The 16,458-nt window shown below is 36.2% G+C and overlaps 1 protein-coding gene across 2 annotated transcripts in view; it reads left to right on the forward strand.

Annotated features, from left to right (window-relative positions):
• Positions 1–16,458, forward strand: part of arhgap10 (Rho GTPase activating protein 10) — a 197,567-nt gene that overhangs the window by 99,316 nt on the left and 81,793 nt on the right. For both annotated transcript variants that reach the window (XM_022684445.2, XM_022684446.2), the window contains exons 6-10: positions 1,306–1,416; positions 3,579–3,683; positions 5,305–5,434; positions 8,159–8,265; positions 8,391–8,485. In XM_022684445.2, the coding sequence (XP_022540166.2) occupies positions 1,306–1,416; positions 3,579–3,683; positions 5,305–5,434; positions 8,159–8,265; positions 8,391–8,485 (548 nt within the window). The remainder of the gene's footprint in view (positions 1–1,305; positions 1,417–3,578; positions 3,684–5,304; positions 5,435–8,158; positions 8,266–8,390; positions 8,486–16,458) is intronic.

A 16,458-nucleotide genomic window follows, 5' to 3' on the forward strand; every position in this document is an offset into this window, starting at 1 on the left:
ATAAAATTAGGTAGCAACTTGCATCACACACAAATATATTTCGATATGATCATGATCATTTTATCGCATCTATGTTATAAAATATAGCGCTATTGCTGATATATAGTACCAGTCAACGATTGAACACACCTTAAATTCAGTGTTTTAAAATGAATTTAAATGTTCTACATGGTAGATTAAAACTAAAGCATTCTAACTATGAAGAAAAACACATGAAATGAATAAGTGAACAAAAAAAGGTTAAACAAACCAGAATATATTTTATATTTTAGATTCTTTAAAGGAGCACCTCTTGCTTAGACTAGACAGTTTTGTACATCTCTGCTGGATTTTCTCAGTCAGCTTTATGAGGTAGAGTCACCTGGAATTCAGGCTTTCAGTTAACAGCTGAGCTGAACTCATCAAGAGTTAATGGTACCACTTTAAAATAAGACTACCTTTATACATGGTTTATAAATGGTTTACAATTAGTTTATTAATGGTTATTAATTAGGTTGTAAATGCCTTAAAAATCATTAATAATCAGTTATAACACATACATAGAAAGGGCAACAATTACCTGTTTTTTGTCAAATAGTGAACTCACAGCCATCTATATTATGGCCTTTCTACGTATGTGTTATAACTGATTATTAATCATTTTAAGGCATTTACAACCTAATTAGTAACCATTAATAAACAAATTGTAAACCATTTATAAACCCTTTCATCAAGACAGCTCCAGGAAAGGAAGAGCAAGAGTTCCCTCTGTTGTACAGGATAAGTTCATTAGAGTTACCAGCCTCATAAGTTAAACCATAAGTTAACAGCTCCCCAGATAAGAAACACCAAAATCTTGGTTTGTTTAACACTTTTTTAGGTTACTACATGATTCCTTATGTGTTCCATCATAGTCTGATAGATCACTTGACTATTCATTTATCATACAGGAAACAACTTTTGAATGGTACCGCATTGCTCAGCCCTAGTATATATAGAGCTGCTACTACTTGAGGTACATCTGTATGATATAGGGAACACAGTCGGGAACTGGAGCAGGTAGGAGTGGCTCTGTATTCAGACCTGTTGACCAGGCTGAGCTGTCCGGTCTGGTGGAGGACTGGCTGCAGATACAGTATGAGAGGAGCTGATTGTGAATAGTGTATGAAAAGGTTCTCCACTCTTCAGAGCTCCACCTCGCTTATGGAAGTGAGCATCAGCATGCTGATAAAGCACAATCCAGCAGCCTGCACTCCAGATTTATTCCCTACTTCAATACACTTTCTTCTTTATCTCTCTCTCTCTCTCTCTCTCTCTCTCTCTCAGGCAGACATGACGGTGGAGGGGATGCGGCATCACTTTCAGGAGGAGTCTTTGGAGTATGTCTGTAAGCTGCAGGAGATCCAGGAGAGGAAGAAGTTTGAGTGTGTTGAGCCTGTGAGTGTACACCTCCACAACTTTACACATCCTGTTATTAACGCACACTTTATTGCCAACAATTAGTAACTCACCCATACAAATGATTCAATTCAGGTGTTCCAATCAGCAATCTGTTCAGTACGTCTGGGTTTGACGGTTGCCAAGAGAATGGCAACCGTCAAACCCAGCAGTGAATGCATTGTGCCATGGGTAAGTTTGGTGGAGGGGGGATTGTGTGTTCCTGGGAAAGGAACTCCTAATGCTTTAGTATACCAAGTAGGGGTGTGACGATTCTCTAAATCCTCGATTCGTTTTTATTTCCGATTTTAGGGTCACGATTCGATTTGATTCTCGATTTTCTTATTTTTTTTTTTTACAGCAGAGAGGCCTATGCCAGTTTTAGATTAGTCTATGGTCAGTCATTGATTTGATTCATCAAATTTACAATATCATATTTCAAAAGGTGGGCTTGATATAAGTGATGCAAAGTGATACAAGTGATCTGTAATACACCACATTAGGCACTAATGGTCAAATGTAAATAATTTAATTAAGATATATTTTAAATGCCATCTAGTGGCTTTTTTTGGTAGCAGCAGTGTGCACATAACAAAACTAAAATAAATAATAAAAGAAATACAGGAACAGTCATGTACAAAATAATAGAACAGTTAGAGCCTTAATAAACTGAACTCTATCCTACTATAACAGTAAAACATGAAAAATAAGACTTTAAAACTTTTTCGGTCCCTGAGAATGACAAGTTTTTTTTTGTTTTTTTTATAAAGATATATTATTAACTTTATCTGAGGGAAATATGCTCCTTAAGGTACCAATTACTATAACTGTTATTTTATATTTTCAAGTTTTTCTTTAAGAAGATGAGAATGTCCACATTCTCTGGAGAAAGAGCTGCTCTTTGAGCTACAGTGTGCTGCGCCATTTGCGGGAGGGATCGTCGATCCTCTTTTTGACTTCGATGCTCGAGACCATGACATAATTTCGATCGATTTCGATGAAGTATCGAAATTGTGACACCCCTAATACCAAGAGATTGTGAACAATTTCATGCTCCCAACTTTGTAGGAACAGTTTAAGGAAGGGAACCCTTGTGTTCCAACAGCAAGCTCTATAAAGACATGGATAAACGAGTTTGGTGTGAAAGAACTTGACTGGCCTGCGCAGAGTCCTGACCTCAACTTGATAGAACACTTTTAAGATGAATTAAGGCAGAGGCTTCTTGTCCATCAACACTGTCTGTAATCACAAATGCGTTTCTGGAAGAATTATCAAAAAAAAAATCCCATAAACACACCCCTAAACCTTGTGAAAAGCCTTCCCAAAAGAGTTAAATCAGGTATGGCTATAAAGGGTGTGCTGAAAGCATATTAAACCTTATAAACTAAAGTTTATTTGTGTATACTTTTGGCAATATAGTGTATTTTTTGTTTATTACTTTTTTATTTAACTTACATAAGTCACCTGTATGGAAATAGATTAGAAATAGAGTAGAATCCCAATTATTTTCATTGATTACTTTATTATTTTAATAACAATGTTCAGAGGGCATTATGGGTAATGATGGTAACCAGCGGTTCCTGGCTAAAACTGTCCATGAGAACAGAAAACGATTCTGTCAGAAATCACATCCACTCACATATATCCCTCATTGGAGCATTATTCAGCCTCCATGGCATATGGCAGAAGTCATGGGAAACCAGTGTGCAAATTGATTATCAAGTGATACCTCATGGAAAAGCTTGGTAACTCCTAAACCTTCATATGTTGTGAGGTGCTATCTTGTGAGTAAGGTTAAACACTGGCCAACACGCTCATGATAAGGTGAGGTAAATTATGGGAAGTGGATTGAGGCCTGATAGCGGGTGCAGGTGGATGATGGGACATTTTGTTTATGAAGTTTTGCAGGTATTCAACATTCCTCGGATCCACAGTGTCACATTTACTAGGAGTACATTACTGTAGGCATTATCACCCACAGTGGACAGCACAGTTTGGCAGTTATTTATATATATATATATATATATATATATATATATATATATATATATATATATATATATATATATATATATATTGTGTCAAGATGACATTATGAATGCATCAATCTTTATATTAGCTCTCTCTCTCTCTCTCTCTCTCTCTCTCTCTCTGTTCTACAGATGCTGGCTTTCTTTCAGACAGTGTTCACGTTCTATCACCAGGGATTCGAGTTGGCCAAGGATTTTGATCACTACAAGCGCGCTCTACAGATCAATATTCAGAACGTGAGTAGCCAGCAGCACCTCTCACTGCTCTGCCCTGTTTACTGAAACATCCTCCCACTCAGTCTCCTGAGCTTCAGTAATTAAGTTATGATGTCTGGTGAAAGGCAGGCAATTGATTTCTTTTTACTGGGGAAATTAAATTAAAGCCTATAAATAAAGCTCTTAATTTATATTACAGAATGCTCCTGTTCATGGAAATTTCGAGTAGGTCTTTTTGTCCTGTGGGACACGTTTGATCTGTGTTTAATTAGTATGACAGAGGAAGAAAAACGTGATTCAGAGTGGGGCTTTACAGTGTTGAAAAAAACTATACTATATCCAGTATGCAGCTCTGGAAAAAATTAAGAGACCGACTCAGTTTCTGAATCAGTTTCTCTGATTTTGCTATTTATAGGTTTATGTTTGAGTAAAATGAACATTGTTGTTGTATTCTATAAACTATATAATATCCAATAAAATTTCTCCTAAATTTCAAGTAAAATGTTGTCTTTTAGAGCATTTATTTACAGAAAATGAGACCTCAAATAATGCAAAGAAAACAAGTTCATATTCATAAAGTTTTAAGGGTTCAGAAATCTATATTTGGTGAAATAACCCTGTTTTTTTATCACAGTTTTCATCATGCATCTTGGCATCATGTTCTCCTCCACCAGTCTTACACACTGCTTTTGAATAACTTCATGCTGCTTTACTCCTGGTGCAAAAATTCAAGCAGTTCAGCTTGGTTTGATGGCTTGTGATCTGGATAGGGTTTTTTTTTGAACGATAAGAAGCCTGAATGAAAAAGGAAATGAAATGAAATAGGAATAATGAGGCTATTTTTTATTAAAATGTAAGCAGTAGAAAGTTCAGATAATTGTGTGAAAATGTAAAGAGGAGAAGTTAAAACTCGTCTAATTTTTTAAAATTATTTTAGTAAAGTATAGATAACCAAAGTATTTGTTCCTTATTAATTGAAACCTCTGCTTGTAACTCTTGTATTTGGCTGATAATGGTATCACATTTAATCAAAATCTGAAATTGTGTAGTGAATTGTTGGACCTTGAATGGAGCTGGATATTAAAGTCAGTAGTGAATAAATGTGGTCTGGTTAATTACAGTGATCTTGGCTCTGGTCTGTAGGCGTGTTCACACTGTGTTTTTGGTGATGGTGAGGAATTCTTCAGTAGAGGAAGGGAGATGGGGAGATAAGCAGTGAAATAAGTTGAACAGAATTCTGAGAGAGATGGAGTTTCCAGGGGAAAGCGAAAGGTCACGTTTTCTTCGGCCCTCCATTGTGTGTGTGACATATAGGGCGGAAGAGTGTGTGTGTGTTTGTAGTGCAAGGGTGTGTGTGTGTGTGTGTGTGTGTGTGTGCACATGCTCGTGTGTTTATGGAACACTTCGCTGCCCTTTTCTTGATTTGAGTAACAGCTGAAGTTCTGCCACCCTGTTGGAGGCTGATATCAGGTGGGTGGGCGTGTCCTGGAGTGCTGATTTTTATTCAGGAGCAAATTCCCCAAGACGCCTGGAATTTCCCTTGGTTTTCCTTGGAAACTCACCAGCGTCTGTCTGTCTGTCTGTCTGTCTGTCTGTCTGTCTGTCTGTCTGTCTGTCTGTCTGTCTGTCTGTATGTGATTAGACGCGGAGTCGTTTCGAGGGGACGCGTTCAGAGGTGGTTGAACTGATGAAGAAGATAAAGGAGGCTCCTCAGGAATACAGACAAACCAGCCCCATCAGCAGTGAGGGATACCTCTACGTCCAGGAGAAACGTACGCCCACCCCCCTAAACACACACACACACACACACACAGAGTTATCCCCTCTCAAAGTCTAAAAACTGAGCAAAAAGGTAATGTTCTAATCCCGGAACTCTCAACTAGTCTTAGGCCCAATCCCATTTCACTCCTTGGCCCTACCTCTTACTTTTCTTTGCTTTTTTTTTTTTAAAGGAAAAATATCACATTTCATCACATTTTCTCACATATCAAAATAGTAACATTAAGTTAGAAAGTCAGAAAGTCCCAGAAAGTCTTCTTTTCAATTCTTTTACAATTTGTTTTAACCAGAGACTGTAAAAAAGATGGACGCTGTGTCACCGTTCCCATTCATTCAATGAAAATGAAGCCAAAATCTTCCGCCATGTTGGCGATCCTGATACCCGAGTCTGTGCAGTAGAGACCAGAGGAGGGAGAAAGACTGTGGAGAGCAGCCTACTCATTTAAATAACCCCGCCCCTGAGGGCTGCCTCCACAGAGCTATACACAGTCTATGGTCCCGCCCATACAGTCATTGGTCCCACCCCGGCTAGGTGTAACCCAGCCCTTTTATACACCAATAACCACACCTTTTAGAATAGAGCTGAATAACGTTTTAAAAACTAATTCTGTGAGGATATAAAATTTTGTCAATATAAGCAGGTAGAATTACAGTATATTAGAAAAAAACGTGATTGAAAGTTGTCTGTTTTGCCATTGAAACCTATGGGGATGGGAGAAACCGAACAGCAAGGGGGCGCCCGACCTGTGGTGGCTTCACTTTTGAGAGACGATGCTCTGGCCAGCTATACACAGTCAATGGTTTAAGCATAGTATCACTTGGTATAAAATAATGATCTATGGTCATTCTTGTTCTGGTTTTCCACATTTGACACATTTTTACAATACATATATTTAACCACATTACATCATCATCTTTTTTTTTGTTAAAGAGCTATCAAATAAATCATAAGCGATTGTTTTCATATTTATAGGGATATTTAAATTAATATATTTAGGTTTATCCTAGAGCTCTTTAGATATATAGTATTCAAATAAGAAATGTTCTAATGATTCATCATGGTCCCTACCCCTTACCCCTACCCCTCTGTTTTGTGTCTGCATGCCCAGAGGTAGGGCTGTCCAGATTCTGTGTCCCAGCTGGAGGGGTAGGTTAGGGGGAAGGGATAGGGCTTTTAAGCCCTTTATACAGAGATTTTTCAGATGCACACTTTAAACTAAGTAGTATGAGAATCACTGGTAAGATGGCAGCACAAAGTGACGTTTTAACACTATTTTACCTGAGTTTAATGTGTAGTTTCATTGTTTTATGGTTGAATTCTTTATAACAAGCATGAAAAGATTGCTAGTAGTTTGTCACAGTAGCTAGCCACCTAGCTAACTTTCCTGTTCCACCTTAAGTGGTGCAACAGGCGGCAGGAGCTCCAGCATTTAAGGAAAAATGGAACGGAAAAATAAAATAAATTAAAGACTAATCAAAGTTAATGTCTGCACCACATCACAGAGAAATTAAGGAATTGACAATAATTATTTATTTCTGTACCATCTTCCCACTTTTTGAAATGCAATAAAATATACCCTAAAGTTAACTAGTTATCCAGCAGCAGCAGCTCGGTTACTGAACTTTAGCGCTCCTGATGATGTATCGGGTGCTTGAAAGGTTTCCCAGTTCCTAGGGGGAGGTAACTCAAGGGAAAGGGTTACGCTTGAAAAGAAGGGGTAGGGCCAAGGGGTGAAATGGGATTGGGCCTTAGGGACCCATGTGTTCTCATGGTCATTAAGTCGCGACTAGGCCTGAGTATCGATTTTCGATACCAAAAAAGTATCGACCAAAATATTTCAGTACTGTCGAGTGCCGAAAGGTCTAAATACTTTTCGATACTTTGCATGAAACACACATAAACACGGAAAGGGCACACATTGCGGTAAAACAACCGGGACAGCACCCTGACCCTGCCTCTCTTTCACTAGCTCGTGCTGACTGTCTCTCGCTCGCACTCTCATGCTGACTGTCTCTCGCTCGCACTCTCGTGCTGACTGTCTCTCGCTCGCACTCTCGTGCTGACTGTCTCTCGCTCGCACTCTCGTGCTGACTGTCTCTCTCTCACTCGCTTGCGCTGTCTCTTGCTCGTTCTCTCGTGCTGACTGTCTCTCTCTCGCTTGCACTGACTGTCTCTCACTTGCTCATTCTGACTGTCTCTCACACTCTCGCTGACTGTCTCTCGCACACTCACAATGACTGTCTCTCTCACACTCACGCTGACTGTCTCTCGCACACTCAGACTGACTTATTTCGCACACTCACGCTGACTGTCCAGATCAGTAACAGGAATCAACCCAAATGCTGCAGGTTAATTTTTTTTTTTTTGTAATTTTAATATAATATTTTCTATTAAAATTACAATTGGAATTTGCAGTTATGTTTATTATCAAACATGAAAGCTTTTTATGTAATGCTTGAATAGAAATCCTCAAGATTTAGGTGTGCAATATCAGGCAAAACAGTTAAAAGGGGTTTAAATTAGTCAGTATATCCTAGATAAGCAACTTGGTAATTAACTCTCAGACCTGTGTGTATTATAGAGTTCAGAGTTCGGCAGCATGTGATCGTTACAGCGTGTTTTACGAGACTTTTCTGTGACTGAATTACATGGTGGCACTAAAGTGTGGCTTCCAGAAGCCGTTACCATCACTAACAACATCCTGTGACCTCTGCAGGACCTCCTCCGTTCGGCTCCAGCTGGGTGAAGCGGTACTGCACGTTCGTCAAAGAGCAGAAGATCCTGCATATGGTCACTTTTGACCCCAAATCTGGGGGGAAGTTGGTCAGTAATGATCTCAGGCTTGCTTTTTTTCCTGTCACTTTATATATTTATTCATGTATTTATTTATTATACTACAGGCTCTGACTTGTTGTCTGTTAATGGATTAAAATATGTATTTTTTTCAGGGTGAAACAGAATCAGTCACACTGAAGTCCTGCGTGAGGAAAACGACAGACACTCTTGACCGGCGGTTCTGCCTCGATATAGAGATAACAGACCGGTACGTCATATTTATCCAATGTGTGTTCATACATTTTTTCCCCCTGTTTGTTTGCTTCTTTGTTTGTGTGTATCTATTCTGCAAAATATATAATTCTATATCATAAGATGTCCAAGGGCCCTGTTCTATAATATGCAATCTATAGGTGAGCTGTCATGCAGATATGCAAAATTTATATTTATGCATATATTTATGCATATATTTAAGCACAGTGTCAGATGTTCTGGATTAGTTTCTGTAGAAAATTATAGACTATATCTATAAAATATATCTCATTCACTGATTTTCTTTATTTCTTTATTTAATTGATTTTCTACAATGAAGATTAAAATGAAAGACATTGAAACAATTGACGGACACGTGTGAAATTCTGTAATAAACAGTGCAAAATAGTGTTAGTCCTCTACATTAATCCCCTGATCTAAACCTGATGAACTGAGATGGTGATTTGAGGTGATTTAATTGGGATGAGCTGGAGCTTCACAGCGTGAAGAAAAGCAGCAGCTATTGTTCAGCACCTCCAGGAACTCCTTCCTTCAAGACGCTGAGAAAACTATTCCAGGTGACTCTCCCTCATGAACACACTGAGATTAAAATTAAAACCAAGAGTGTGCAGATCTGTCCTCAAAGATAAATGTGATACTTATACAGAAGAATCTAAAGTATAAAACTTATTCTAGTTAGCTTTTTTCTTTGTTTAATTAATAATTAACCCATTCAGATCCTGCATCCATTCGAATGGATATCACTTTCTTTTTTTTCTTTTTTTTCTTTAGTACATTTTTGCACATAACACTGTTTGAGAGCTGCTGTCCATCAAAATAGACCATGACTCAGCCAATGAACAAGTTTATAAACCGTAAACAGTAACCTGGCCCCACCCACTGCAAAAACACTGGAAAAAAGTAACAGCATTTTTTAAATAATTGAATGTGATTTACAATACCTTTTAATCATATTTTTATAGATGATAGATAATATAAAAAAGGTCAATTTGAAAAATAAAATATTGCACACAGACTTCCAATGCAATTCAAACGAAAAAAAAAATGCTGTGTAGACTTTATAGTAGAGTATTAGTCTTATTTTTCTGTGCATTACAGACAAAAAAATGCACTCTTATTTTATCTTTCATTTTTTTAGGTTTAACATAGTCTTTAATATTAAATTTGCAATGTAAAAAATAATAAAAAGAAAGGGTGACACTTTATAATTAACTTTTTTTTCATTACTATACCATTAACTTATGATTAATAACTGTTATTTTTCACATTTTAAGAAACTAAAATGTTGCTATCACATTTGTAAATACTAATGAATGCATTAACTGCAACATAAACTGCAATTGATAAACATTTGCCTAGTTTAAAATTCATATTTACTAGCAATTTATTGATGTTCAGCTAATGATTTGTAGGGCTGGACCCGAATATTCGGGTATTCGGATATTCGTTCGTTGAGTAGGTATTCGGTTTTTAATTTTGGTATTCGGATATTCTTTTTTTTCTCCTTTCCAGAGTTCCACCTCACTCTAACCACTTCTGTTCTCGCGGGTCCCGTCAGAATATCTTGCGCGCGGGACAGAACTGAACTGTTATTGGCTGGAGCGGGAGTTTAATCCAGACGATGCGGGAGCAAATTAATAAATAGTTAAGAAAACTGTAATAATTGTAAAAAAAAAACCTAAAGAAAACTCTCAACGCGCAGGATGGACCGACACACACACACGCACACACCGATGGTGTTTGGACTGGAACGGGACCGCAGTATTCAGCGCTGCTGTTTTAATAAATATATAAGTAAATTTGAAGCATTAAATGTAGTTTATTTAATTTATATTAGGAACGTGGGGCGGGAGCGGCAGAAATGTGTATGTGGCGAGCGGGCGCGGGATTAAAAGAAGCAATTTTTTTGCGGCGCGGTAACGAGACAGAAACGCGGGAGCGTGGAAGAGTGGGTTTAAAAATCAGTCTCACGCAGACCTCTATTATACATGATAAAAAAAATGCAGGCTCTTCGAAACTGATTTATATAATAAAACGTAAGGGGTAATGTGGCAACAGTAGGGGCTAAATCAGTTACAAAAGCCTGGCCTACAAAAAATGATGTCTGAACGAATTTCCTCTTATCTAATATAATTTAAAATGGTTTAAAAATATAAAATAATTTCTAAGCAAACAAAATATTTAATATTGAGCTTATAGCCCAAGTGCAAAAATACAAAATCAGTAATACGGCTATGCCCTGCACAATCCTTAAACCGAAATAGACCAAGTACAATAACGTCATTAACAATGACTTTCCTCTACTCTAATATAATTTAACATGGTTTAAAAATATAAAATAATTTCTAAACAAACGAAATATTTAATATTGAGCTTATAGCCCAAGTGCAAAAATACAAAATCAGTAATATGCCCTGCACAATCCTTTAACCGAAATAGACCAAGTACAGTTTACAATGACTGTCCTCTAATATAATCAACAATGTTTAAGAATATAAAATACTTCCTGAACAAACGTTTTTTTTGTTTGTTTTTTTAAGCAAATAGCCTAAGTGTGAAAACACAAACAGCAATTTACTGGGCTGGCTTGCGCAGCGGAGAAACCGTGCAGCAGCAGCCTCCTAGCCTGCTTACGCAGCGGATAAGCCGCGGTGTAGGGCAGCAGAAATTCCGGGATGAAAACACAAAGAAATCTGGGCTAAAAACACAGAAAAAAATATGGGGTGAAAACACAAAAATCCGGGATAAAAACACCAAAAATCCGGGGTGAATATGTCTCCTCGGTCAGAGCAAATTGAACATTTTTCAGTGGATTAAAGGGGCCGTTATTTGCTTTTTTTTTTTTTTTTTTTTTTACCTCTTTTTTAAAAAACGAATATTCGAATATTCGCTTCGAATCAGTGCCGAATATCCGGAGCTCAAAAAACGCTATTCGGGCCAGCCCTAATGATTTGCTAACATTTTTAATATAAATATTCATACTGTTAAATAAGTGTCATGTGTTAGCATTTGTTAATATTCAAATTATTTGAATCACATTTGTTCACATTTACTGATCATTAGTTAAAAATATATTAAGGATTATAAGAGAGAGAGATAAGGGGCACAGTCAATCAAACTTTTTGACAGGTGACCTTTGACCTTTGCCAGGTGACCTTTTTGACCCCTCCCCCACACCACGTGCCTCCTTTTCTGGAATGTGACCTTTGACCCCTCCCCCACACCACATGCCTCCTTTTCTGGAATGTGACCTTTGACCCCTCAGATCACCCTATGATGAGGTCTGTTAGTAATTATGTTTTCATTCATCTGTAATTACCTTTGACCCCTCAGATCACCCTATGATGAGGTCTGTTAGTAATTATGTATTCAATCATCTGTAATTACCTTTGACCCCTCAGATCCCCTGACCCTTGAACTCTCTTAATTACTTTTCTGATATCAATGACCACGAGTCTCCAGTAATTATTAACTGGTGGCGTGTAATTACCCCTGCCATTCGTCATTCATGTTTTGGAAATGAGGTAATTTAAACCATGGTGACACACCGCCCCGCCCATCCCTCCGCCCCTTCCTGCCCCATCCCCACCTCTTCCCGTCCCGCCCCAGCCCCGCCCCATCATTATTCAGATTGTCCTGATTGGTCAAAAAAATTCCCGCCAAAAGTATTGACCAATAAGGTTGTTATTCCTATGGAGCAATCACAGCAAGCCTGCGAGTGAAATGTGTATTTAAGAGTTAGCGAGATGTGTGAAGGACCGAGAGAACGGAGCAATGGCTTGTGTTTCTGAGGTTGCTGAAAACCAAAGCTTCCCATACCGGGATTCGAACCCGGACCGTCTGGATGAAAGCCAGAAATCCTACGCGTTAGTTCATATGGGAGGATCTGTAGAAGAAGAGCACGATGACGAGAATCTAAAAAGGTACCGAACAATGGAGAGCATTCCTGAACCAGTCGCTCAAGGAGCGCTCAAGGATCAAGTCTGGCGTTTGTCAGATGGAACTTACTTCGGATATGTTTTTCTTAAGGATATATATAGCGTTGCTATGTACGTCGGAAAAACGGTTAGATACGATGATGCCTCAGCTCGTTTTACTTTGAACCATATAGAATGGTTTAGCTTCAGAAGACACTGCTCTGTTTTTAATGCCTACGTCAATTACAGAAATACAGCGCTGCTCTCTTTTCTTCTTCTCTTTCTTTCTCTCTCTTGCCCTTTACCTTCATTGCAGTTCTCCCTCTGCGACCTTTGGGCCTACAGTGACGTCCAAGCAATGCTGATTTTAGAACACCCTGTTTATTCCCTTCATTTTTGCCATTTAACCTCTTAAGCTCCAAGCCTATTTTGACCAATTTCCCATTTGAAGGCTTATCACTCCAATATTAAATAATTCAGAGTCAATTCTATGATTTAATATCACTTAGAAGCCTTTACACAATTCATTTAAGACACTTTAATTATTCAATTGAACATGTAATGGCCAAAATATGGTAAAAACCAGGAACTATTTTATTTTTTTTTATTTCCAGACACATAAAATGAACTATTTATATGGATGTAGTGTTTTGGCAGCTCTATATTGTGCTATAATGTGTTTACAGTCATCATATAAAATCATAAACTGCTGCCTTTTAGCTCTTTAGGTCGAGTCAATAACTGGAAATTATACAAAACTAATGAACTAAAAACCTGATAAAATCATACATTGTTTATATATATGGAATTTTTAGGAACAAATATACATTTCCAAAGCCTTGTCTGTAGTAAAGCAGTGCTGGAAGACTTAATACTGTAACTAATAACTAGAAAAAGACTAAAACAGAAACACAGAGAGAGAGAGAGAGAACTCTGTTAAAACTATTAAAAGTAGAAAATCATTCTTTTCTTAAGAGAAATTACAGATACAGAAGCCAGAGAGCGGTGAGTACTGGAAGACGTCTGGCTGACCCACATGAAAACAGCAGCTTTAGCCTCTTTAACTCTTTAGATTAACATGATTAAGGACTAAAAACTAGAGTTAGTCTAACAGGAGAAGAACTGCAGAAATAAAGTCATTAATAAGATGAGTAGATTCACTACTAAACAGTAGGGGTGTTCTAAAACATAGAGAACTTCTAAACTTCTAAAAATGAAGAGAGCACTTCATTTTCTGAATCAGTTTCTCTGATTTTGCTATTTATAGTTTTATGTTTGAGTAAAATGAACATTGTTGTTTTATTCTATAAACTACAGACAACATTTCTCCCAAATTATAAATAAAAATATTCTCATTTAGAACATTTATTTATTATATGCAGAAAATGAGTTCAGAAATCAATATTTGGTGGAATAACCCTGTTTTTTATCACATTTTCTTTAATGCATCTTGGCATCATGTTCTCCTCCTCCACCAGTCTTACACACTGCTTTTGGATAACTTTATGCTGCTTTACTCCTGGTGCAAAAATCAAATTCAAGCAGTTCAGTTTTGGTGGTTTGATGGTTTGTGATCATCCATCTTCCTCTTGATTATATTCCAGAGGTTTTCAATTTGGTAAAATCTGTATATGGAAACACATAGCTGCTGTAATCCTTGCAAAACCAATCAGGTATGGTGTTAAGGTGACCAGCGTGTGCTGGAAGTGAAGCATACTGTCCTTTCTTTTCTTCCTCTCTCTCTCTCTCTTTTTCTTTTTCTCTACATGTCAGAGTATAATGAGATTTTCTTGATCCTTTTTTTTTCACTGTATGTCTTTACATCCAGTAGAACACAGGAGCAACACACACACACACACACACACACACACACACACACACTTTATGGTCAAAAGTTGATATAAACTCATCATGGACATGAACAGCATTGCAATACTGCTCTTTTTCTGGGGCAGCATACATCTTTAATACAACAAAAATACACGTGTTTTCAGTTTAACAGTCGACACAGAAACACAATTATATCTATAGGGTGTAAAATATGCATATACCTATTCTGATTATTAATTCCATGGTGCTCATCGCTCCAAATTAGCAGCATCCCAAACACTAGACAGCACAAGTTTGTGAAACCTTTAGGATTTTTTTATTTTCTATTTCGGCATTAATATAACCTAAAACATCATCAGAATTGCACAATACAAGTTAGATAATAGATAAAGAAAAAAAAAAATAGATAAAGAAAACCCACCCGTGTGAAAAGTAAGTATACTGAAGAGCATTTAAAGTGTGTTCAAATTAGAAAGTAAGGAATACTAAAGGTGCATTTTCAATTTAATATACGTTAAATCTACTTTCTCTCTATTTCCGTAAAATGTATTTTTAAGCCACGCTTTAAATTATACATTGTGTTGATAGAAAAAAATATAAATATATATATATATATATATATATGGTGCCATAAGTTGATTCCAAAATAGTACATTTAATATGTATTTAAGTTTTTAAGTACACATTTTAATTTTAAAAAGTGTTAAAAAAAAAAAAAATGTGGAAAAGGAGTTGTGAACAAATAACTAATATACTACCAGAATACATAAGAGGATTAAACATATGTTCAAATTAAAAAGTAAATAAAACTAAAAGTGCATTTTTTTATTTAATATACTTTATTAAAAAATACACAGTAAATATACTTTCTCTCTATTTCCATAAAATGTATTTTTAAGCCATGCTTTAAATTCTACATTGTGTTAACAGAATATATATATATATATATATATATATATATATATATATATATATATATATATATATATATATATAGTGGCATTACATACTGATTAAAGTGCACTTTAGTGTTTTTTTTCTTTTTTCTAGTAGCATTAAGGTGTACAAAATATGTGCATCAGTATGCAAAGTAGAACATTTACATTTACATAATATACTTTAAGTGTATTTGCAAGTTCACAAAAGTTGTATGAAAAAACACTCAAAACCACAGTTGCGTACTTTTATACTTTTATTACAACTGAAATATACTTAAGTTGCCATAAATTGTGGCCAAATTGTACATTTAGTATGTATTTAAGTACATATTTTAATTTTAAAAGTATGTACTTTTCCATGTTAAATATAATAATAAAAAAAAAAAAATACTTAATATACATTTCTTTTACAAGGGCGGTTAAACTTAAAATGAGACACAATATTATACTTTCTGATTGGTTTATTTGTTGAGAAAATGATTAAATAATTGAGACAAGTATTAAATAATTGTGAATAGTTTTGTTTTTAGTATCTTTCAGTGTGCTTTCACACCATTTTGCAGCAATAACTGCTATAACTAAACGTTTCCAGTAAATTAAACATATGATGTAGCATTTTAACAATTACACTAGCAGCACACTCACACTTTTATTAGCATAATAACATATTATTCTAGAAAAAGACTAAAACAGGAACACACACAGAGAGAACTCTCTTAAAACTATTAAAAGTAGAAGTTCTTTCTTTTCTTTAGAGAAATTACAGATACAGAAGTCAGAGATCAGTGAGAACTGTTTTCTACACCTTCAAACTCAAGAGGGCGTCTGGCTGACCCACATGGAAACAGCAGCTTTAGCCTTTAGCTCAACAGCGCCTTTAGACATATTTTTGTCTCTTGTAAAAAAAAAAAAAAAAATCCTTTACCGTCCGTATTTTATCACTCCATCCATGCCTGTCAATACTGCCCAAAAATACACAGCAAATGACAAAAAGCAAGACAAAGGAAAGTGAACATATTGATTTGATGTCACAGTGAATCACCAATAAAAGCATACTTTAAATATACTACCAGATTTATGAACTCACTTACAATACATTAAAAGTACATTAATATTATGCTTTCAGTAAAGGTTTGAAAGTAAACTTTGATCATACTTTTTAAAAAGTACAATATAGTGTCTTAAAAAATACATTGTGATGCTAATTGCTATCTTACACCCTGTCAACAGTCTAGTTTTACTTCATTTTTACTTGCATATGCACTGGTAAAAAATAAAATAGC

The sequence above is a fragment of the Astyanax mexicanus genome, chromosome 7 (assembly GCF_023375975.1).
Source record: "Astyanax mexicanus isolate ESR-SI-001 chromosome 7, AstMex3_surface, whole genome shotgun sequence".
Taxonomy (NCBI): Eukaryota; Metazoa; Chordata; class Actinopteri; order Characiformes; family Acestrorhamphidae; genus Astyanax; species Astyanax mexicanus.